We start from the raw sequence: 24278 nt of genomic DNA, 5'->3' as shown, positions 1-24278 counted from the left end.
CGCGTGAACGAAGTAAAAGGAAGAGGGAAGTTTCCAGACACAACATCCGGTACACGTGGCATTAAAATCTCACTTTAAAAACAAAATTGGTAACCAAATCTGACAAATTCTCATTAAATAATAAAGAAAATAAATAAAAAATATTTAAAATTTTTAAATTTTAATGATAAAAATAAAATAAAAAATAAAATAAAAAATACTAAAATTAAAATTTTAATATAAAAATATAATTTTCCTTTAAAATCAATAATACAAGTTTTCGTTAAAGTTCTCAAAATAATAAACTTTTAGAAACCGTTGGGTTTTAATTGTAACATGACTCCGCTCTGCCTCGTTAACGCACTCTTTACCCCTCTCTCCATCTCTCTCTAAATTCTCAGACAAACCTCTCTGAAACCCTAACATGGCGCTTCCGGCGGAACCGCACGCCGGCCCCGATTCGGCTAACCATCCGGATCACATCGATTTCAAATTCAATTCCGAGATGGAGTCCCTCCCGATCCCTCCTCTCGACCCTGAATTCTTCTCATCGGACAACTGCATGGCCTCCGCCGCCGTCACCTCCGATGAATTCATGTCCGATCTTGGCTTTGGGTTTGGTCCCGATGACAATTGCGACTTCGAGCTCACTTTCGACGACTTGGACAAGCTCTACCTGCCGTCGGTGACCGAGGACTTCCTACTGCCCGACGGCTTAGATCCCGGCGCGGCCGAGTCGAATTCGGGATCTCCGGAATCGGGTAGCTCCGCGATTATGGTTTCCGGCGATGATAAGGGGGGTCTGGACGTTTCCAGGTTTCTGAATTGTCCGGCGTCATCGAATGAGTGTTCGGAGAATTCTGGTGGGCCTGCGTCGTCTCAGGGCTCTGGGATTTCCGAGGCGGTGGACTCGCATTCGGGCAATTCGGGTAATTCTGTTACTGTTTCTTCCAATGCGATTTGCAGTTCAGATGATGAGAAGGTTAAGGAGGAGGATGAAATGGCGAAAAATTACCTTGTGAAGAGGAAGAAAGATAGCGACGAAGGTAACGTGGAGTCAAGAAGTGCCAAGTATCGGAGGTCAGACAATAACAACAATTCTGCTTCTGTGAATGTGGGTGCAAATGCGAACGGTGAGGAGGAGAAGAGGAAGGCGAGATTGATGAGGAACAGAGAAAGTGCTCAGCTTTCTAGGCAGAGGAAGAAGCATTATGTGGAGGAGCTGGAGGACAAGGTGAGGGCTATGCATTCCACTATTGCTGATTTGAATAATAGGATTTCTTATGTTATGGCCGAGAATGCTACTTTGAAGCAGCACTTGAGCAGCGGTGGCACCATGTGCCCGCCACCGCCACCACATTTAGGGATGCACCCGCATCCTCCCATGCCACCGATGGCTTATCCATGGATGCCATATTCGCCCTATGTGACGAAGCCACAAGGGTCCCAGTCCCTTTTGTTACCAATTCCTCGATTGAAATCCCAGCAGCCAGCGGCTGCGCCCAAGTCCAAAATGTCGGAAAGTAAGAAGAGTGAGGGTAGAACTAAGAAGGTTGCTAGTATTAGTTTTCTGGGTCTGTTGTTTTTTATCTTGCTTTTTGGTGGGCTTGTTCCTATGGTGAATGTTAACTTTAGTGGTGTAATGGATAGAGGTTTTGGTGGGTCTTCTTATGTTCATGATAGGTTCAATGGTCAAAACAGAGGGAGACTTTTGAATGTTCACGGTCATTTGAACGCATCTGAAGAAATTATATCCTCGGGCATATCTGGTGGGAAATTCGATGTCTCTAACAAAATTCTTCATGAGAGGGGTCATCATACAAGAAATATGCCGAAAGAACAAGGGTCACGATCTGTACCGGGTTCTGATGAATTTGCTCGTCTGCACAATATTAGTAGTGAGCCACTTGTGGCTTCTTTGTATGTTCCAAGAAATGAGAAGCTTGTCAAGATTGACGGAAACTTGATTATACATTCGGTCCTGGCCAGTGAGAAAGCTATGGCTTCCCATGAGCCTTTTGAAAGGCAGAATAGTAGAGAGACTGGTTTGGCTGTGGCTAAAGATTTGGTTTCAGCATTAGCTATTCCTAAACCGGGAGGGAACAGAGGGATTCATGCTTCCTTATACAGAAGTTCTGCTGGACCACACAAGGCTCTTACAAGTGGTTCAACTGATGTTCCAAAGGATCATATGAAGTCAACTTCAGCTGATGGTAAACTGCAACAGTGGTTCCGTGAAGGTCTTGCAGGTAATAACATTGCACCTGGTTTCTCTTTTGTGTTAGGTTCTGTATATGTGCACTTAGTGGATGCCTAACACGTTTATGGTTGGTTTTCTTTTTTGACTATTTGCCATGCATTTTCATTAGATCAACAAGTGAAGTCGAAATTATTTTCATCAGTGTTGGTAATAGTTGTGCAGCTAAGTTTGAGGGGACCTATTGGTAGTTCGTAGTAAATATAAGTTTAGTTTAATCATGCTAGTAAGGAAATATCACTTGGGTAGATGAATTGTGAGATGAAGCTCTTGTTTTGAGTTTTCTTTTGGGTAGATAAGTCATGAGCATTGAATTAGGAAAAATTAGGAAAATTGACTTTTGTTTGCAGTAGGTATAAAAAAATTGTGTGAGGCTATGAGCCAGTTTCTATGATCAGTGACATGATTAACCTTGTACCTGGCTGTTTTGAAAAAGTCGTTATGTGCCTGGACTAGTGTGTTTTGTTGGTACATGTGTGATGAGATCTGGATCCAGTTTCCAATTACAGCTACTTGTCAAGTAGTTGGGGTGTTGTATTGTTAGTGTACTTGTCTGGGTTGAAGTTCGACTTTATATACTTAGATTTGAGCTTTAACTATGCTTGAAGGTATGTCTGACAGGTTATTCATCCTTGCATCTGTTGTAACTTACAAGTTGTAAGTCTTAGAAATTGTGGACATCAAATATAGAGTAAGCTCAATGTCAATAGTAATAGTTGTGCTTCAGACACATACCTACTTACTCTCTCAGATTGGTATCTTACAGATAGGCAATTAGCTCCCCTAGTCATCCTCTGGTAAGTTCCATATATATATATATATATATATATATATATTGGACACAAAACTACCTACAACCCCAAATTGAGATACCACAGATAGATATAAGTTCCCTAGCAGTCACCTGGTAATAAATTTTATTTGCATCATATTGTTTTCTTTTTTGGTTTATGTCATATTAGTGGAACTTGTCAATTCGGTTGAGGTGTAGTAACCTTTTTCCATGCAACATGCAAAATTTGTGTTTAGGGACATAAGCTTTTAGTAAACTTAAAGATATCCTCAACTGAATTTAATCTTTCTGTTGGACTTAAATGATTAGTTGTTGTTAGTGGCTGTTTTGGCCATCTTAGCTTTGAAATGAAGTTGTACAGCACGTCAATTTGATTAATTCCTGTTTGTCTACAAAAGAAGACTTTTTAAATTATTTGTTAAATTCTCCTCAAAAGAAAAATGTTTTATTATTCGTGTTCTACATGTTGGTATGATTATATTAAATCTACAATTTTCTCCAACTATTTCTTTACCTTCTCTTCAATATTTCACTGGTATGTATGCTTGTTTTGGGATTCCATTTTCTCATATGATATTTTGCCTCATTGTGGGATGCATGTTCTCATAAGAATTTTGGACTTGAAATTTTTTTATTATTTTCGGGTCAATGGCTGAGTACAAACAACAACAACAACAAAGCCTCCTCCAAGTGGGGTTGGTTGTATGCATCCTAGAACACCATTGTGCTCAGTTTTGCACCAAGTATTCCATAAGTACAAGTGGGTAAATGGGTATAGGAAATATATATATTATCTTAGTTTTATGGGTTGGAGTGTGAACTGCATGATTTTTACTGATGGTCTGGAAGATTTATATGTTAAACCGCAGGATGCATTCATATATGACATTGCGTCTGTTGCTTTTTCTAGTACCCTACTATGTTTGCTTTAATTCCTTATGTTCATTGTACTTCCTTTGTCGGTGCTCACATAAACACTTTGATACAAACTACGTTATTGATTTCTTAAATATTCTGCAGGACCAATGCTGAGTTCTGGAATGTGCACTGAAGTGTTTCAGTTCGATGTCTCAGCTGCTACCTCTTCAGGAGGTATAATACCTGCATCTTCAGTTTCAAATGTTTCTGAACACCGTCAGAATACTACAGAGCTGAACAGGGGAAGGAACAGAAGGATCCTCCATGGTCTCCCAATTCCCCTTGCTGGATCTGGTCATAACGTCACCGAAGAAAATGTGAAGGGAAATCAACAGAACAACACCCTGCCCGATAGTAGATCGGTTTCTCCCATGGTTGTCTCTGTTCTTGTTGATCCTAGAGAGGCTGGTGATATTGATGTGGATGGCATGATCAAGCCGAAGTCACTTTCTCGAATTTTCGTTGTAGTGCTTTTAGACAGCGTGAAATATGTCACATACTCATGCGTGCTCCCTCGATCTGGTCCTCACCTGGTGACTACTTGAACATGGAGAAGCGGCTTTGGAGTTTTGAATGACAACGACAACTATTTCTACTAATTCTAGAAGCTCCCCCAACCCCACCCCAAACACACAAAAAAAAGGCCAGTTTTGTATATAAACAGAAGAAGAATTGATTGCCCGTACAAGAGAGGGCTTTAACTTACTGTGGAAGGTTTGGTTGTATGCCCTTCCTGTGTTAGGAAACATGTTTAAGAATAATTATCATTAGTTTGCTTGTGCACGCATATGTTTCGCACTGTTTTTTGTTATTGATGACGATGAAAAAGTATTTTCGTAGCCATTTCTGAAGGGACACTTGTGGTTCTCAAGTGGCAGAAACCAACAGTTGAAAATACGTAGGACTGAGAATCGAGACGTCTGGGGGCTAGTTTGATATTGCTGCTCTTTAAGAAACTGTTTTTGTTGTATTGTGAAAATAAAAGAAATGTAAAATAAAGTTGTTAAGTATGTGGTAAACTTTTTCTTGTAAAAGTGTTGTTAAGGGTGTGTGTGGTAAACTTTTTTTTTTGTAAAAAGTGTTTTTAATAAATAAAAAGGTCGTACTCAGTGCACAAAGCTCTCGCTTTTAATAAAAAATAAAAAAATAAAAAAAGGATTGCTAGGTGATGCCGACCCTAGCAATTTGGGACAACCCAAATTTATAGTACAAATCCCACAAGCTAAACAAATAACTTCTAAGCGTATTCCATAAATACGGGTTCTCACACCTAAGCTCCTCCTAAACACATTCCAAAACTCTAAACCCAAAATGATCAACTCCGTACTTTGACAAAACTTCTAAAACCCTACCCCCTTAAAGTGAGTCCCGAGCTCTAAGCCTCTAACGAACCTTGTAAAATCCTAGAAGAAATAAATTTGAGGACAAGATGGTAATCTACTTCACTTTGATTTAGTAATAGGCCCATTTGCAATAAAGTTTGTGGCCTATCGTAAAGTATTTGGTTGGGCTTGATATTTTTCCTTCAAACCTAAGTCTAACTTGGGCATCCAAGAACACGTCTATGATGTTGGACATTGTGCGCTCAAGATTTCTCAATCAGATTTTACCCCCCATGCCGAGCAAATCTCGTAAGCAAGGGAGCCTAGCTTCTCCGTGAGTTTGATTGCCAAATCAAAGGCAAGTTCAACCATGGTTGTAGAAAGAAAAGATGTAACGTGTTGTGTTTTAAATAATGTGTTAGAAACATGTAAAAGGGGTGTTTTTATCTTCTTCTTGTTTCAACTTTGATTGCATTATTGGAGATGTTTAATTAATTAGGACCATATGAGTGTACAACGGAGGTATAAAAGTGTTTACAAAATATACATATGAATGTATAACGGGTTAGGTTAGCTCAATATGAATTATTTACAACTGGCCCAATTATATAATACGCATATTGTACGCAAACCAGAGGTGTCTTGGAACAACGTAAATCTGCAAGAAAGTAATGAACACAAGATGTATCGTGGTTCACCCCAATGTTTGGGCTACGTCCACACTGATATTGTATTTCTCTGTTTGTAAGAGGATTATGAGGGTGAGAGCCTTGTAATGTGAAAGTCAGGCTTGAGGTTTGTGAGGGTAAGGAGGCCCTTTTATAGAATAAGAGCTCCTCACTTATTACATATTTCCCCCTCAATTTATTACATAATTACATTTGAGTCCCCCGAGTATTTATACGAGGTCTAAATACGGAGGCCCTAAGTATGGAACAAACAGTAATCTCCTAAGTCTTCAGTCAAGAGAGTCTTTTGGCTGGAGACTTGAAATTCAGTCCATGTGTGGGCCGAAGTAACTAGATGTCGTCTAAAACTGATGCTCGATATACGGCGGTGCCTAATCTGAAATGATGCTCAACTAAAAGTAGCACATGTTGCGAGGCTGCTCTGCTTGTGGCTTATGTTGCCTTGGTTGGCTCGGCTTACGACATTGAAGGTGAGGGAGTCCCTTTTATAGAATAAGGGCTCGCTCCTCAATACATAAATGATGGGCTAGAGTTGATGCTAGCGGCGAGACGGTTGCTCAACAGGCGGCGATACTCTCTAATGATGGTGAGGGAGTACCTTTTATAGAATAAGGGTTCGCTCTTCAATACATAAGTGATGTGATGCTCTCTAATGAAAGTGAGGGAGTTCCTTTTATAGAATAAGGGCTCACTCCTCAATACATAAGTGATAGATTAGAGTTGATGCTCTCTAATGATGGTGAGGGAGTCCCTTTTATAGAATAAGGGCTCGCTCCTCAATACATAAATAATGGGCTAAGTCCCCTAAGTATTTTTCATGAGGCCCAATTGCGGAAGCCCAATATAAGGTACATAGTGTAGTCCCCCAAGTTTTCAGTCAATAGGGTATGTTAGTTGGAGACTTCAAATTGAATTCATGTATGGGCCGAAGTGGCGGTTATTCAGAGATGGTATTTGTATACCCTGCATTGAAGCTTTGTAGGTGAAGCTTTGCAAGTGAAGCTTTGAAGCTGGAGCTTTTGTAAATGAAGTTTTTGAAGCTGGAGCTCTCGAAGCTTGAGCTCTGTAAATGAAGCTTTTGAAGCTAATTGACATGAGTGATGCTCATGAATGTTTATGTTGATTGACATGAATGATGCCCATGAATGTTTATGTATGATTGACATGAGTGATGCTCATGTATATTTTTGTAGTACTGGACGTACTTTTGATCACCTAGTTGGTGATAATAACGGCAGGTTGCCAAATAATTTTAGAGTACTGGACGTACTTTTGATCACCTGGTTGGTGATAATAGCGGCAGGTTGCCGAATAATTTTAGAGTACTGGGCGTACTTTTGATCACCTAGTTGGTGATAATAGCGGCAGGGTGCCGAATAAATTTGGAGCCATAGGGGCCTTGGCTCTCCACATAACATTCCAGCCCATTATTTTAGCATGCTACCTTCCTATACAATAATTGCTCCAGTTTGCAAAAGATAACTTAATAAAATATTCATCAACAACAATGGGTATGGGTGTGCCATGCTTTTCACTTCCGCTTGTTGGTTGTAAAGGTCAGTATACTCCAGCTGTGAAAGGGCAATATTCCTTTCTCTAAAGTGACAGCTGCTTGGACAACCTTTCCGACATCACCCATTTGCTTTTCTCTGGCTTTCTCAAAGAATGGGAATATGCATGATGAAAGTGTGGGCATCTTCTTTGGTGGTCGACAAAAGCAAAAGTAGCTTCAAGTCGTTGAACGGCAGCAGAAGTACCACAACTCGTCGACGGACGGCTTTTGCTGTTTGGGAAACCGGAGATTCTGGGCATGAAGCATCTAGCGTTGAGTCATCAGCATGTTTTTCTCCTCAAGCAGAACATACCATAACTTATTGAGATCATCCCAAAACTTTAGACGCAATTCAGCTGCTTCCAACTTTGACCGTAGACAACTGGCTTTTCTTCCTCAATACATAAGTGAGGTTCTCCCAGTTACGAGTTGAAATAAAATTGCACCAACACTCCAAAGATCTACCTTTGCATCATACTTTTGAGGTTGCATTATCTCTGGAGCCATGTAAAGTGGTGAACCACACAAGGTTTCAGCAAGGCCTTGAGGTTGCAAGGATCTTGTAAATCCAAGATCTGCAATCTTCAAGACAGAATTGTTGTCATTGGTGGACAGCAAGAGATTCTGTGGCATGAGATCCCGATGTATAAGATTGTTGTCACGAAACATTTGCAGACCAGCGACTAGCTGCTGCATGAAGTGCTCTGCAAGAGCTTCGAGCACTTTTCCATGGTGTTGTATATACATAGAAAGATCACCACCCCTGCAATACTCTAAAATAAGATTTATCTTCCTAGGAACCTCTATAATATCGTGCAACCGAATAATATTCGGGTGGTTAATCTTCTTCAGTATGAAAATCTCCGACGTTAAACTCTCATACAACTTCTTGTTCAGCCACCCCGTTGCGATCTCCTTAATCGCCACCTCCGTCCCGTGGACACGGAGGTGCGCGTGCCAAACCACCGAGAACGAAACTGACCCAATTTGCCGACCCACCAGATAACCCCCGACGACGCTGGTGATGAAGATCCTAAACCGTTGAGATCGGCGATCTAGGAGCGAAGACCCGATACTGTTGTTGAAAGCAGTCGCAGACTGCTCGCTGTTCGATGCGCTCTTGTCGTCATCGTCTCTGCCTCTGTCTGGGAGAACGCAGCTTTTGCACAAAAAGGTGTGGCCGAGCTTTTCGCCGGAGGCCTTCCACGACGTGGGAGACTAGCAGCCGCGGCAGAAGAGGCTCTGGGAGTGGCGAGACACCAGGAAATTGGCACCGTGAAGCAAAACCCACCCTGTTTCGAAAACGCCGTTGATGGCGATGAGGGAACCTCATCAAACTTCAGTTGGTTGTTTGGTATACCTTCTGCATGCTCAGATCTGCAAACTCTAGTTGGTGTTGCAGATTCGGCATATCAGACCTGAAATTGAACCGAGAAAACGATTCTCCTCGAGCCAGGGTGCACGGGGCAACGGAGGTGGAGTTCCAAGTGCTGATCTTGTTGGATGCGTTCTGCAAGTGAGAAACAAAGCTAGGTGGCGTTCGGCCATGGCTGCCATTTTTGTAAGTGAGAGCAGAGAGAGTGAGGAAGACAAGTGAAAGGCAAGAGAGAGAGTGAGGAATATGGCCCTGGTGGCTTTGTGTTTGTGGGGGTTTTCTGGAAAAGCCTAAGAAGGTTCTGGGTTTCTACGGATTTTGTAGTGTTGATTTTGTAGATTTTGTAGATTTTGTAGATTTTGCAGATTCACGGTGGAGGTGAAAAAATAAAAGAGAACCGACACAGCTTTTCGTGTCGTTCCCACAGACGACACCAAATGTTGATGCACAAAACCGGAGAGGTCTTGGAACAACATAAATCCGACCGTGAATCTGCAAGAAAGTAAAGAACACAAGATGTATCGTGGTTCACCCCAATGTTTGGGCTATATCCACATTGATATTGTATTTCTCTGTTTGTGAGAGGATTGTGAAGGTGAGAGCCTTGTTATGTGAGAGTCAGGCTTGAGGTTTGTGAGGGTGAGGAGACCTTTTTATAGAATAAAAGCTCCTCACTTATTACATATTTGCCCCTCCATTTATTACATAATTACATTTGAGTCCCCCGAGTATTTGTACTAGGTCTAAACACGGAGACCCTAAGTATGGTACAAACAAAGTGTATACAAAATATAGATATGAGTTGTACAACAAGTCAAGTCAACTCAACATGAATTATTTAAAATCAGTATGCATATTGTATGCAATTATATGTCAACTGAATATTTAAAAATGGTATTTATATTACAAAAGCAAAACTACGAGACTAATTTGTGAATAAGAACACCAATTTTCCTTCTCCCTTCCCCCAACCCAATAAGAACGTTGGTTTTCCTTTCTAATGGAAACAAAGTCGTTGACAATTTTTTATGAAGGCACTGTCTATTTTTTCAATGTCACTCCCAATCAGGTTCTTGTTCTTCTTCCCCTTCTTTATGGATTAGAATTTTTTTTTGTTTAATTAGTTTGGTAGTCAGTTTCTAATTTATTGGGTTTTGTTGTGCAGGCGGATAACATATTGAATGAACTTTGCCAGCAGCAGCAGCTAATACCACTTTGTCGTAATAAGCCAATGCAAAAGTTTCTTGAGAAACCTAAAAATAGGTAAATCCATGATTAATCAAGTGTCCTAAATAAATAATAAATGTAAAACTAATAACACGTTTTTTGTTTTGGATATGATTACAGGTTGGAAGGATTAGGAACTTAATCGTGCTACACATTCGGTTTAAAAAGTTCCTTGAACGGTCAAAACCAAAAGGAACATTCTATGTGTTTAGCAATCATTAAATACGCCTCGTGAATATCATCATATTATGAAATGATTCGTATGAATTTTCAACAGACCAGGGTATGAAATTGATAACAAAATATATAAATGAATGTACAACAGATCGACCCAACTTAACCCGAATCATTTAAATTGGCTCAAACATTGTTTATGCTCGTGCTCACGAATTTTCAGGGCATGTTCTACACTAAGATATACAATGGTGGGATGCATGATAACCAATCAGTTGTAGCACAAATTTTATGCTTATTACCGAGTAATGAACTTATCATGCATGATTCCTAACTCGGTAATTAATCAAGATTGAATGTAAGTAATTAAGTAGTAATTATATAATGCAAATTTATTAATACTAAATCTTCTGCTGAGTACATATATGAGATCGTTCATCCGAATGCGTCCGCCAACCCTATCATCATGCAGAACTCCTGCAAATCCTCATCAGCTTGAAAACTTGCAGCCTTGTTGAGCTCAATCAAGATTGGCTCTATACAAGTGGAAGATCACTTTTGGCACCAAAACTCTATCGCTCTACCATTCTTTGTCATCAGCACATCTCCTATGCTATAGCAGAGGTCCAAGCCAGACCGCAGTTTGTTTAGCGGGTTTCGTTGAGTAGTTCATAAAAAAATAAGACATGAATGCTTTGTGTATCACTATGTACACCTTGGAAGCAAAGAGAGTAAATTTTGTGCCTGAAACAACCACCCCGTTCTCACCCCACCTTTCAAACAAATTGAGGTCTATTTGGAGATGGGATTCGTTTAAATTAATCACCTTTGTATTTATGTAGTAGAACCAAGAGGATGATCCCAGAATGGAGTGGTTTGAATGTTTGAGCCTATAAGTTTTCACTACTACAAAACCATTTAATAATGTCGCTATTATAACCGAGAAAAAACAGCTCTTACTGTCGGATATTAAACAAAATCCAACAGAAACTGGGTGCAGTGGCGGATATACAAACCGACAGAATTGCCAGCGTCAGGAAATCAATTTTCCTGGCGGTTATAAAGATTTTGTATCGGTTTAATACAACAGTAAATATCCGACTGTAATTACTGTCGGTTATATGCGACATAAATTTACTTTTATCCGACACTAACTAAATTATGTGTCAGATATCTTTTATCCGACAGAATGACTCATTAACCACCACCATCATCCGACACTTAAAGCTAATATTGTAGTAGTGTTTGCGTCTTCATCAAATCATAACATGACATGATGACACAACTACGACCCTGTAGGCTGTATGGACTAAAACTATCTTGTAATAGGATTGAGCCAACAAGAACATGATTGGCGCAATCTTAAATGTGTCGGGTTGAGCCAGCCCAACATGTTACTCATATTTTTTTTTTCCATCTTTATATAATTGTTAGGATTGGACCAACATGAACATAAATAGGCCGGTCTTAAATGTGTCGAGTCAAGCTAGCACGATATTGTTGTACACCTATGTTTTTCGTGTGCGTGATAATCTACCTCTTTCAGTAATTGTCGAGTATTCTAGCGTTGGTGCCCAATATAATTAATGATGACATTTTTAATACATACCTATTTTTAAGGAATAATCACAAAATTTCCTTATTATGGTATGAGTGACTATTGGAGAAATTTTTATAAGTAACGAGTATTTAAAGAGTACTGCACATGTTGTATTATAAATGGAAGAAAAAAATATTTTTCTATGTCCTCCCATTTATTTTGTAACAAGCGAAGTAGCAGCTTGAATATCGGTTACTTTAAAAAAAAATCATCATTTTAAGTCTTGACAATTATTGCTTTCTATACAACCCAATTCGTCTCCATTCAATGCCACCATATATATATATATATAACAACTTAACCATTTGTTGTATAATTATCCATGCACCAATAAGAACTTTCCCAAAACTTCGGGTTCGAATTACCCAAAATAATATTAATTCTTGACCAGCACTCATTGGTTTCTGTCCAGCAGTCTGGTAGTCTTGAACTTTATGTTAGCTTTTTAATTTTATTTGATTTGCACATTATTTGTGCATTGGCTTGGTACTTTTCAGTTGTCATTTTACATCGTTATAATACTTCTTGAATCTGTATTAGTTATCATTTTTGTTATACTTATTTCTGTTCATTCTAATTTTGATTCATAGTTTCACTGTCATCGTTTCCATTGCTTGCTTAGACTTTTTCGATGATGAAAATTGGTGATGGCTCGTAGATTATTAATTATTGTTATAAAAATGTTTTTATTTGATTGAATCAACTTACTATAAGTATGTAAATTCCTTTCCTTAAAATTCTTTCAAAATAGAAATTCACTTTGTTATTAAGGAGTCTGTTTTATGTGAAAAATTATGATAATGAATTTCCAGATAACCTTTTTTAAATCGATGACAATGAATTTGGTGAATTTTTTTACTTCCTATTTTATACTCATGATTTTTTAATTAAGTTACTTTTTCAGCTTCTAGTAAAGTGTTTTAGACGATTGTTGATTCTGCTGGCACTGGCACAGTCTTGTGTGCAATTGTTTTGCCTAAAGGTATGTTAATGTCTTTTGATGCAAGGATTACTAATCTGAACTCTACAAATAGTAATTTTCTATTATTCTTTTTTTAATTGTTTATTTTGCAACAATTTCCGTTTATTTCACTTATTCGTTTCTTTTTTTTAGTTTCGTATCCTAAAAAAAGTTTTGGGAAATACGTGAAAATCCTCTCATCTACAGCTCCTAGTGCCATTATAACCGGGGTGATGTTGCCTTTATGAAATATTTAAATTTGAAGCAGGGAATCGTACCTTTGCTGATGTTGTTGAAGTGGCTGTAAGTTATCTTAAATATGAAATGACCGATAATTTCAACTTGCAGTGTTACATATGCTTTATTTATTTGCTAGTGTTTTTTTTTTTTTCTATTGGTTTTTTTTATTAATTTTGTTTTGTATGTTGGTTATTTGTAGGTTCCAAAAACTTATGTTATAAGTAGATTTTGTGACATTGTACACATTAAAAATTGTAAGGCTGACGGCTGCAGATGTTCAATAATAGATATTAATGGCTGGTCTAGAAAATTGAACTATGGCGTCTACTGTATGGGAAGTGTAGCTAAATATGCATTCAAGTCATTGAAGTATTCATTCAAAGGGAATTCTCAACGTATGGGCAAAACCAATGAATGTAATATAGAGCTATTAAAGATTAACAAAAATATTAAATTTGAAGAGCTGATGATGTAGTGCTGCTTGCAATGTTAGTTTCCTCTTTCAGAATTGTCTTTTGTGGGGCTTCATATATTTGGGTATCTAACTACCACATATTTTGTTATAAGGTTTATTATATTAACACCTCACAAATTGTTGAATAAACCCCACATATTTAATACACCCCACATTTGCTTTTTCAATTAAAAATTATCTTAACGCACCCCACATATTTCCCCATCATACCCTCACACCCTACATTCTTAATATACACATTACATTTTCCACATGCACCCCATATTTTATACACCCCACATTTCTCAAATCTTATGAAGCTTTTAATTTGGACAAAAATGCCGACTAGAATTTGGACAAAAGATGTCGCATGAGATTTAAAGCATATGTGAGTTGTTTTCAATTCCACCATTAAAACCTGTGTCATCTATTTTTAATATTTGATGGTAATTTTAGGTGTTTAATTCTTCATGTAATTCCTAAAAAGATTAATACGAACATAGAAGCTTGAATAACACATAAAAAGCAAGATTAAATAATCATCGATGTCGTCAAAATCACTAAAACAATAAAAAATATGAAGTATTACCTCATGTGAAGCTTCCGAAACAACGATTTCATGTTTCATTCGTCAAAAATATTTTTTCTCAATCAACATGTTTATAGTTTCATTGGTTAGGGTTTTGTTCAACAATTGAGGGTAGGAGGGGTTTGATAGTTGAAGAAGATAAATAATACATTAAAAGTGATTTGGGGCGTATATAGAATATTTTTTTTAATTTATTTTAACTTAATAAGGTCAAAATTGCCATTACATAATAGGGTAAATAAGTTATTTAATATTAAATTTTAATGTGGGGTGCATTCAACATTTTGTGGGGTGCTAATATAAAAAACCTTGTTATAATTTTGTTTTTATTGAATTTTTAAATTTATTTTGTTCTTATATTTTATGTTTATTGTTCTCATATATTTTGTTTATGCATTTTAGTTTCAAGGATTCCTTGAATCTGTATTAGTTATTGTTTTTGTCATACTTATTTATGTTCATTCTAATTTTGATTCATAGTTTCATTGTCGTAGTTTTCATTGCTTGCTTAGACTTTTTCGATGATGAAATTTTTTGATGGCTCGTAGAATTATTAATTATTGTTATAAAAATGTTTTTATTTGATTGAATCAACTTGCTAGAAGTATGTAAATTCCTTTCCTTCAAATTCTTTTAAAATAGAAATTCACTTTGTTATTAAGGAGTCTGTTTTATGCGAAAAATTATGATAATGAATTTCCAGATAACCTTTTTTAAGTCGATGAAAATGAATTTGGTGAATTTTTTTACTTCCTATTTTGTGCTCATGATTTTTTAATTCAGTTACTGTCACAGCCCGTCCCGGAGGTACTTTTGGCGGGAATATGAAAGGACAAAAATGCCCTTGTCAGGTATCAAGGTATGGGTGTATTACGTTTTGAAAATGTTTGGTCCCTAAACTTTTAAGAAGTTGTTTAAGTTAGAAATATTTTGGAAGTTGATTTTATATTTTTGTGGTTAGGGACTTAAGAGAGATTTTGGATGGTGTGGATTGGTTTGACCACACAAGATCAGTCCCTTTCTCTCCTCCCTCTCGATCACCCTCTCAGTCTCTCTCTCTCTCTCTCCCGACCTCACACCCAAACACACCCATATCGTACGGACCACCACCAAAACCCTTCAAAACTTGACGGATCGGGGCAAATAAGGTATGTATCTTCATCGTTTTGACGTCCTGAGTTCATTGGTGCTAGTTTTAGGAAGTGAAACCTTCGATTTCACGTAGATCCCGAACCTCCATTTTTGAGGTACTGTTCATGCGAACGTAAAATGTTGTGTTTCAGGAGATTTCAAGCTTGTGGTGAGCTTTAGGAGGTCCTAAGGAAGCTCGGAGATGTTCGTTGGAGAGTTTTGGACGTCGGGATCGTAGGTTTCAAGTTTGGCCGAACCCTTGGTTTTTGCAAGGTGAGATTTCGTAGTTTTTAGGCCCTAAAACTAGTCCAACGTGATAGTACACTCTTAGGGCTTCAATTTGGTATAAAATACGAAGAAAATGGGTGAAAAACGAAGGAGAATAGTGAGTTTGAAAATCGGCCGGAGTTCGGCCGGAGTCCGGCCACCGGAGAACCAGTCCGGCGAGGCCCTGTGAAGAAGACGACACGTGCGCTGCACGTGCTGCGCGTGGCCAGCGCGTGGACCCGTGCCACGTGTGGCGCGTGGGGGCGCGTGGGGCTTCCAAAAATTTTTCTAAAAATTTCTCGACGCTCGTGACGTCGAGTAGGTCAATGTGGTATATTCATATACCAAAATTGAGCATCGTATGAGAAGTTATTTCGAATTATTGGTGATATGCTTAAAATTAATGTTTTTATAGTTGTTTCGCATATAGGTGAGACGTATCCCGAGGACGACCGCATCCAGGGACGCCACGGGGGTTACGACCCGTCGACTTATCAGTGAGTGGGCAGTTTTGTTTCCGTATTACCTATATACTACTGTTTTTCCCGGAAAAATGTTCTATATGAAAATATGTCTTGAATATGCCATGCATAGAATTATTTGAAAATCATGAATTGGTTTATGAATTATATGATTGAGATATGATGCATACATGTTGCATGGTGCTGTGGAGGCACAGGTAAGTCAGGTGAGTTCATTATTCATTTAATTGAATGGATTGATATCAATATAATTTGAGCTCATAACCTGCACCCTAGGTGTTAGTGCTTATATTATTCACCACACCGCACGCTCGCCTTGGATCCAAGTAGGTGGATGTCGTACAGACCATGTGAGGGTTCCGACATGCTAGTCGTATAGATCACTAGGCGTGATTCCGACTAGTGGGTGATCTTAGTTATGCGCGCTGATGATATGATGAGAGAAGCACTAGAGCGTATTTTTACACCTTTCATCGTATAGACTACCTTACGTAGTTCCGAGTGATGTGCAGAGTAGGGCCGTATAGGTCACTGTGGTGACTCCGGCTTAGTGGGATTTGAGCTATTGAATTAATCGTATAGGACCAACTGCAGGGTCTCCGATTAATTCCTTATTCACCTGATTTATATTTTTATTTATGTCATGGCATGTTTTCTTGAAAATGTTAAAGATTTGAGATTTAAATGTTGAGATTTTATATGGTTATATATTTCTGGGAAAGTATACAGGTTTTTACGGCGAGGGGATATAACTGTTTTAATGAAATGTTTTGGAAAACTAATTTGTTTTACTGACCCACTCATTTTGTTTTGCGCCCCTCCAGGTTCTAGTTTAGCGGTGGTTGGCTCACGAGGTCCTTTCCGGCTTTCTGACAGATTTGGGACATGTAGGACTCACCTGAGGGTGATGTATTCTTATTTTAGTCCTACTTGACTGCAGATAACCTATGCTCTGAACTTATGTGTTTACTTGTAAACTCGTCCGGTTATGTCCGTATGTGGTTATGTTGAGTTTGGGTTGAATTTCTGTTGTTATTACGCTTCCGTGTCGTGCTTATGGTTACGTCACGCCCACGTGACGGCCAGCACACCTGGATCCTCCGGATCAGGGTGTGTCAGTTTGGTATCAGAGCTTAGGTTGCAGTCCTGTAAATTTGTTAATGTCTTAACGATCTTTTGATGTTTTCTGTCAGAATCATGCCGCCTCGTAGAGAGCGTAGAGAGTCCCGCCGTACTTCTGAACCTAATTTCCCGGATATTACTCAGTTAGGGGAAGCGATGGCCCAGGCTTTACAGAATGTGATTCGTCCTCCTCCTCCTCCGAGGACACCTCTGGAGACCATGTACAACTTGAAGTTAGATCGGTTTATGGGTAATGAAAGTCATGAGGGGGCAGAGAAATGGCTTGATCATATTGAGAAAACTTTCCAGGTGATGCAGAGTCAGGGGAATCTCCCTGCTAATAGGTGGGTGGAGACCACCACTTGGTTTTTGGGTCGTGAACCAGCAGCATGGTGGATAAATCAGGCTAGGTACATGTCACCTGAGACGGCAGCCGACTGGAAAGTATTCAAGGAGCATTTTATGAAGAGATTCGTTCCTCCTGAGTATATTGACCGTAAGAAGCAGGAATTCACCAGTTTAAACAGAGAAATATGTCGGCACATGAATATTATAGAAAGTTTACTGATTTGTCTCGTTATGACACTGATACAGCTGGTAATCAGGGAGAGATGCTTCGACGTTTCAAGTTGGGATCTAAGAAGAAGTGGCGTACCTTTGCCAATGCACTCCCCTGCGCTGATTATCATGAGTATTTCGAGATTCTGGTTAGGATGGAGGACTCTGATAATCTTCCTGACAGTGAGGATGATGAGGACAAGAATGAGGGTCAAAAGAAGAATGACAAAGGTAAGGGTATTTCTATTCCTGGACCTCGACAGACTCAGAGTTTTAAGAAGAGTGGAGCGAGTTCGAGTTCTTCTAGTGGGGGATATAGTTTTACTGGCCCGAGGAGAGGTGGTGGAAGATTTTCTGGTGGACCCAGATTTCAGGGTCAGAGGGATGCTGGTGGATCTGGCGCTCCATGGTGCCGCCGTTGTAACTCCCGTCACCATGGTGAGTGTAGGAGAGGTTCTGGTGCTTGTTTTACGTGTGGGCAGATGGGACATCGGGCTTCTCAGTGCCCCCAGGGTCAGCAGAGACCGCAGCAGACTAATATGCCACCTCCAGCACCAGTTCAGCAGAGTTTTGGACCGGGTGGTTATGGCCAGCCGAATCGTGGTGGTGCTTACCACTATCAGGGGGATGCTGCTCCGTATGCTTCCGGACCTTATCAGTATTCTCAGGAGCCTTATCCTCAGGCAGGGTATTCTCAGGATTTTGGAGGTTATTCTTCTTATTCCTCTATGCCAACTGGTGGATCGCAGTGGCATCAGGGAGGTCAGCCCCGTCAGGGGGAAATTGCTACTGGTGGTGCAGGATCATCCAGGCAGCCTAGTCAGCCAGGCCAGGGACGTAATCCTCAGGGACGAGGTAATCAGGGCAATAGAGGCCGAGGTGGACGTCAGCAAGCTCAGGGGCGAGTTAATCATATGTCCCTGCAGGAGGCTCAGAACCATCCAGACTTGATAATGGGTACGTTAAATGTTCTTGGTCATTTTGCTAAGGTTTTGATTGATTGTGGTGCTACGCACTCTGTGATTTCTCATACGTTTGCTCAAATAACCCAACCTCACCCTTCACCTCTAGGATTTGATTTAGAGTTTGCCATGCCTAGAGGAGATAAATGTATTGTGGATAGTGTGTATCTGGGGTGTCCAGTGATGGTTGAGGGCGTGATTATGTCCGCTGATCTTATTCCGTTAGATATTGTGGATTTTGATGTGATTTTAGGGGCCAATTGGTTACACCATAATCGTGCCCATATTGATTGTTATGGTAAATCAGTTACTTTTTATCGTCCTGGATTACCCGAGGTTATTTTTGTGGGCGAGAGAAGTGGGGTGAGACATGGAGTTATTTCTGCCATAAGGGCGAGGAAATTATTATCGAAGGGTTGTCAGGGATATTTGGCACATGTGGTATTAAATGATGTTGCTCCTACTAGTATAGAAGAAGTTGGTGTGGTCAGACATTATCCGGATGTTTTCCCTGATGATTTGCCGGGATTGCCGCCAGACAGAGAGGTGGAATTCTCTATTGATTTGCTTCCAGGTACGGACCCTATATCTCTGACTCCTTATAGAATGGCTCCTGCTGAGTTAAGGGAATTAAAAATCCAGTTGCAAGAATTACTTGATAAAGGTTTTATTCAACCTAGTTCTTCACCTTGGGGTGCCCCAGTATTATTTGTGAAGAAGAAGGATGGAACTCTTCGATTGTGTATTGATTATAGACAATTGAACCGGGTAACGATTAAAAACCGTTATCCATTGCCCCGCATTGATGATTTGTTTGATCAGCTGAAAGGTGCGTGTGTATTTTCTAAGATTGATTTGAGATCCGGGTATTATCAATTGAAGATTAAAGAAGACGATGTACCTAAGACGGCTTTCCGAACTCGGTACGGACATTATGAATTTTCGGTTATGCCGTTTGGGTTGACTAATGCACCTGCAGCTTTTATGAGATTAATGAATGAGGTATTCCAGAAATATCTTGATAAATTCGTTATTGTTTTTATTGACGATATTCTGGTATACTCTAAGTCCCAAGCAGATCATATCCGACACCTTAATTTGGTGTTAAGGAAATTAAGGGAGCATCAGTTGTATGCCAAGTTCAGTAAATGTCAGTTTTGGTTGACTGAAGTGGCATTTTTGGGGCATGTTGTATCAGCTCAAGGTATTCAAGTTGATCCTCAAAAGATTGCAGCAGTGGAGAATTGGGAGCAACCTCGAACCGTCACGGAGGTACGAAGCTTTCTTGGCTTAGCAGGTTATTATCGACGGTTCGTTCAGGATTTCTCTATGATTGCTTTACCGTTGACAAAGTTGACCAGGAAGGATGTTAAATTTGAGTGGGATGAGAATTGTGAGAGGAGTTTTCAGCAATTGAAGTATTGCCTCACTCATGCACCGGTGTTGGTACTTCCCGACGATAGCGGTAATTTTGAGATATATAGTGATGCTTCATTAAATGGTTTGGGATGTGTTTTGATGCAGCATAATAAGGTGATTGCCTATGCTTCTAGGCAGTTGAAAAATCATGAAAGGAATTATCCTACTCACGATCTTGAATTGGCAGCAATTGTTTTTGCTTTGAAAATTTGGAGACATTATTTGTATGGTGAGAAGTGTAAGATCTTCACTGATCATAAGAGTCTTCAGTACTTATTCACCCAGCATGATCTTAATCTTCGTCAGCGAAGGTGGATGGAATTGCTAAGTGATTATGATTGTTCTATTGAATACCATCCAGGTCGTGCTAATGTAGTAGCGGATGCACTGAGTAGGAAACCACAAGGTAGACTTAATGCCCTATATGCTTGCCGTGTTCCTCTTCTTGCTGAACTGAGGGCAACGGGAGTAAGGTTGGAGATTGAAGACCCTAGTGGAGCCTTTCTTGCTAGCTTTCAAGTCAGGCCAGTTTTGGTGGACCGTATACTTGCAGCTCAAATGGTGGATGAAGAAATTCAGGAGTTGGTTCAGTTAAGAAGTGAAGGGAAAAAGAAAGACCTCAGAATTCGGGAATCAGATGGTATGCTCATGCAAGAAAACAGAATGTATGTTCCGAATAATGGGGAATTGAAGAAGGAAATTCTGGACGAAGCACATTGTTCAGCTTATGCGATGCATCCGGGAGGAACAAAAATGTATCATACCATTCGACCATTTTATTATTGGCCGGGTATGAAAAGAGAAATTGCAGAATATGTGAGCAGGTGTATTATTTGCCAGCAAGTGAAAGCAGAAAGGAAGAAGCCCTTTGGGCGAATGCAACCACTTCCCGTTCCCCAGTGGAAATGGGAAAATATAACCATGGATTTCGTGTATAAACTTCCTCGTACGCGAAATGGATTTGATGGTATTTGGGTGATTGTGGATCGACTCACCAAGTCTGCGCATTTCATTCCAGTGAGGGAGAAATACCCTCTGAATAAATTGGCTAAGTTGTTTATTTCGAAGATTGTCAAGTATCATGGAGTCCCAGTAAATATTATCTCCGATCGAGACCCGAGGTTTACTTCTAAATTTTGGGTGGCTTTTCAGGAAGCTCTGGGTACTCAATTACTGTATAGCACAGCTTATCATCCTCAAACTGATGGGCAATCAGAGAGGACCATTCAGACGTTGGAAGATATGTTGAGATCTTCGGTATTACAATTTGGTGATTCTTGGCATGATCGTCTGGACTTAATGGAGTTTGCTTATAATAACAGTTTTCACTCGAGCATTGGTATGTCCCCATTCGAGGCACTTTATGGTAGGGCGTGTCGAACGCCATTGTGTTGGTCTGAGGTTGGTGAACGGGTATTAGAAGGCCCTGAGATCGTGGATGAGACGACTCAAAATGTTCAGGTAATTAAGTCAAACCTGAAAGCAGCCCAGGATCGACATAAGAGTTTAGCGGATCGGCATACTACTGATCGAGTGTATGATGTGGGTGATTGGGTATTCTTGAAATTGTCGCCTTGGAGAGGTGTGGTACGATTTGGGAAAAGAGGGAAGCTAAGTCCGAGATATATTGGACCTTATGTGATCACTGAAAGAGTTGGTGAAGTTGCCTACCGGTTGGAACTGCCTCCGGAGTTATCTAAGGTCCATAATGTGTTCCATGTCTCTATGCTTCGGCATTATATTTCTGATCCATCTCATGTGATCCCTCATCAACCGTTAGAGATTAATCCGGATTTGACTTATGATGAGGAACCAATCATAATATTGGATTGGAAGGACAAGGTTCTAAGGAACAAGACGGTGAGTTTGGTGAAGGTGTTGTGGAGAAATCATTCTGTGGAGGAAGCTACTTGGGAGACGGAAGACCGGATAAGAGAGATGTACCCAAGATTATTCTACGAGTATTGAATTATGATTTGGTTATGGGAATTTCGGGGATGAAATTCTATAAGGAGGGGAGATTGTCACAGCCCGTCCCGGAGGTACTTTTGGCGGGAATATGAAAGGACAAAAATGCCCTTGTCAGGTATCAAGGTATGGGTGTATTACGTTTTGAAAATGTTTGGTCCCTAAACTTTTAAGAAGTTGTTTAAGTTAGAAATATTTTGGAAGTTGATTTTATATTTTTGTGGTTAGGGACTTAAGAGAGATTTTGGATGGTGTGGATTGGTTTGACCACACAAGATCAGTCCCTTTCTCTCCTCCCTCTCGATCACCCTCCCAGTCTCTCTCTCTCTCTCTCCCGACCTCACACCCAAACACACCCATATCGTACGGACCACCACCAAAACCCTTCAAAACTTGACGGATCGGGGCAAATAAGGTATGTATCTTCATCGTTTTGACGTCCTGAGTTCATTGGTGCTAGTTTTAGGAAGTGAAACCTTCGATTTCACGTAGATCCCGAACCTCCATTTTTGAGGTACTGTTCATGCGAACGTAAAATGTTGTGTTTCAGGAGATTTCAAGCTTGTGGTGAGCTTTAGGAGGTCCTAAGGAAGCTCGGAGATGTTCGTTGGAGAGTTTTGGACGTCGGGATCGTAGGTTTCAAGTTTGGCCGAACCCTTGGTTTTTGCAAGGTGAGATTTCGTAGTTTTTAGGCCCTAAAACTAGTCCAACGTGATAGTACACTCTTAGGGCTTCAATTTGGTATAAAATACGAAGAAAATGGGTGAAAAACGAAGGAGAATAGTGAGTTTGAAAATCGGCCGGAGTTCGGCCGGAGTCCGGCCACCGGAGAACCAGTCCGGCGAGGCCCTGTGAAGAAGACGACACGTGCGCTGCACGTGCTGCGCGTGGCCAGCGCGTGGACCCGTGCCACGTGTGGCGCGTGGGGGCGCGTGGGGCTTCCAAAAATTTTTCTAAAAATTTCTCGACGCTCGTGACGTCGAGTAGGTCAATGTGGTATATTCATATACCAAAATTGAGCATCGTATGAGAAGTTATTTCGAATTATTGGTGATATGCTTAAAATTAATGTTTTTATAGTTGTTTCGCATATAGGTGAGACGTATCCCGAGGACGACCGCATCCAGGGACGCCACGGGGGTTACGACCCGTCGACTTATCAGTGAGTGGGCAGTTTTGTTTCCGTATTACCTATATACTACTGTTTTTCCCGGAAAAATGTTCTATATGAAAATATGTCTTGAATATGCCATGCATAGAATTATTTGAAAATCATGAATTGGTTTATGAATTATATGATTGAGATATGATGCATACATGTTGCATGGTGCTGTGGAGGCACAGGTAAGTCAGGTGAGTTCATTATTCATTTAATTGAATGGATTGATATCAATATAATTTGAGCTCATAACCTGCACCCTAGGTGTTAGTGCTTATATTATTCACCACACCGCACGCTCGCCTTGGATCCAAGTAGGTGGATGTCGTACAGACCATGTGAGGGTTCCGACATGCTAGTCGTATAGATCACTAGGCGTGATTCCGACTAGTGGGTGATCTTAGTTATGCGCGCTGATGATATGATGAGAGAAGCACTAGAGCGTATTTTTACACCTTTCATCGTATAGACTACCTTACGTAGTTCCGAGTGATGTGCAGAGTAGGGCCGTATAGGTCACTGTGGTGACTCCGGCTTAGTGGGATTTGAGCTATTGAATTAATCGTATAGGACCAACTGCAGGGTCTCCGATTAATTCCTTATTCACCTGATTTATATTTTTATTTATGTCATGGCATGTTTTCTTGAAAATGTTAAAGATTTGAGATTTAAATGTTGAGATTTTATATGGTTATATATTTCTGGGAAAGTATACAGGTTTTTACGGCGAGGGGATATAACTGTTTTAATGAAATGTTTTGGAAAACTAATTTGTTTTACTGACCCACTCATTTTGTTTTGCGCCCCTCCAGGTTCTAGTTTAGCGGTGGTTGGCTCACGAGGTCCTTTCCGGCTTTCTGACAGATTTGGGACATGTAGGACTCACCTGAGGGTGATGTATTCTTATTTTAGTCCTACTTGACTGCAGATAACCTATGCTCTGAACTTATGTGTTTACTTGTAAACTCGTCCGGTTATGTCCGTATGTGGTTATGTTGAGTTTGGGTTGAATTTCTGTTGTTATTACGCTTCCGTGTCGTGCTTATGGTTACGTCACGCCCACGTGACGGCCAGCACACC

At 40.1% G+C, this 24278-nt stretch overlaps 2 protein-coding genes across 3 annotated transcripts; both read left to right on the top strand.

Annotated features, from left to right (window-relative positions):
• The first annotated feature begins 272 nt into the window (after positions 1–272).
• On the top strand, positions 273–4734 carry LOC139193970 (bZIP transcription factor 17-like). Its single transcript, XM_070817920.1, has 2 exons — positions 273–2228; positions 4050–4734. The coding sequence occupies exons 1-2, from the start codon at positions 404–406 to the stop codon at positions 4490–4492; spliced, it is 2268 nt and encodes a 755-aa protein (XP_070674021.1). The 5' UTR covers positions 273–403; the 3' UTR covers positions 4493–4734.
• Positions 4735–15299: 10565 nt separating this feature from the next.
• LOC139193967 (uncharacterized) lies at positions 15300–24213 on the top strand. 2 transcript variants are annotated; one of them, XM_070817913.1, is made up of 5 exons: positions 15300–15534; positions 15959–16025; positions 16835–18647; positions 23135–23201; positions 24011–24213. In XM_070817913.1, exons 3-5 carry the CDS (start codon positions 17666–17668, stop codon positions 24015–24017), a joined length of 1056 nt encoding a protein of 351 aa, XP_070674014.1. In that variant the 5' UTR covers positions 15300–15534; positions 15959–16025; positions 16835–17665; the 3' UTR covers positions 24018–24213. The 2 variants fall into 2 exon arrangements, with proteins under 2 accessions (XP_070674014.1, XP_070674013.1); XM_070817912.1 differs by having other exon boundaries at positions 23120–23201.
• The last annotated feature ends 65 nt before the right edge of the window (positions 24214–24278 follow it).

This window comes from Malus domestica, chromosome 02 (genome assembly GCF_042453785.1).
Source record: "Malus domestica chromosome 02, GDT2T_hap1".
NCBI classification, from domain to species: domain Eukaryota; kingdom Viridiplantae; phylum Streptophyta; class Magnoliopsida; order Rosales; family Rosaceae; genus Malus; species Malus domestica.
The sequence above is the reverse complement of the archived record's forward strand: the minus strand, read 5'-3'. Positions and strand labels throughout refer to the sequence as shown.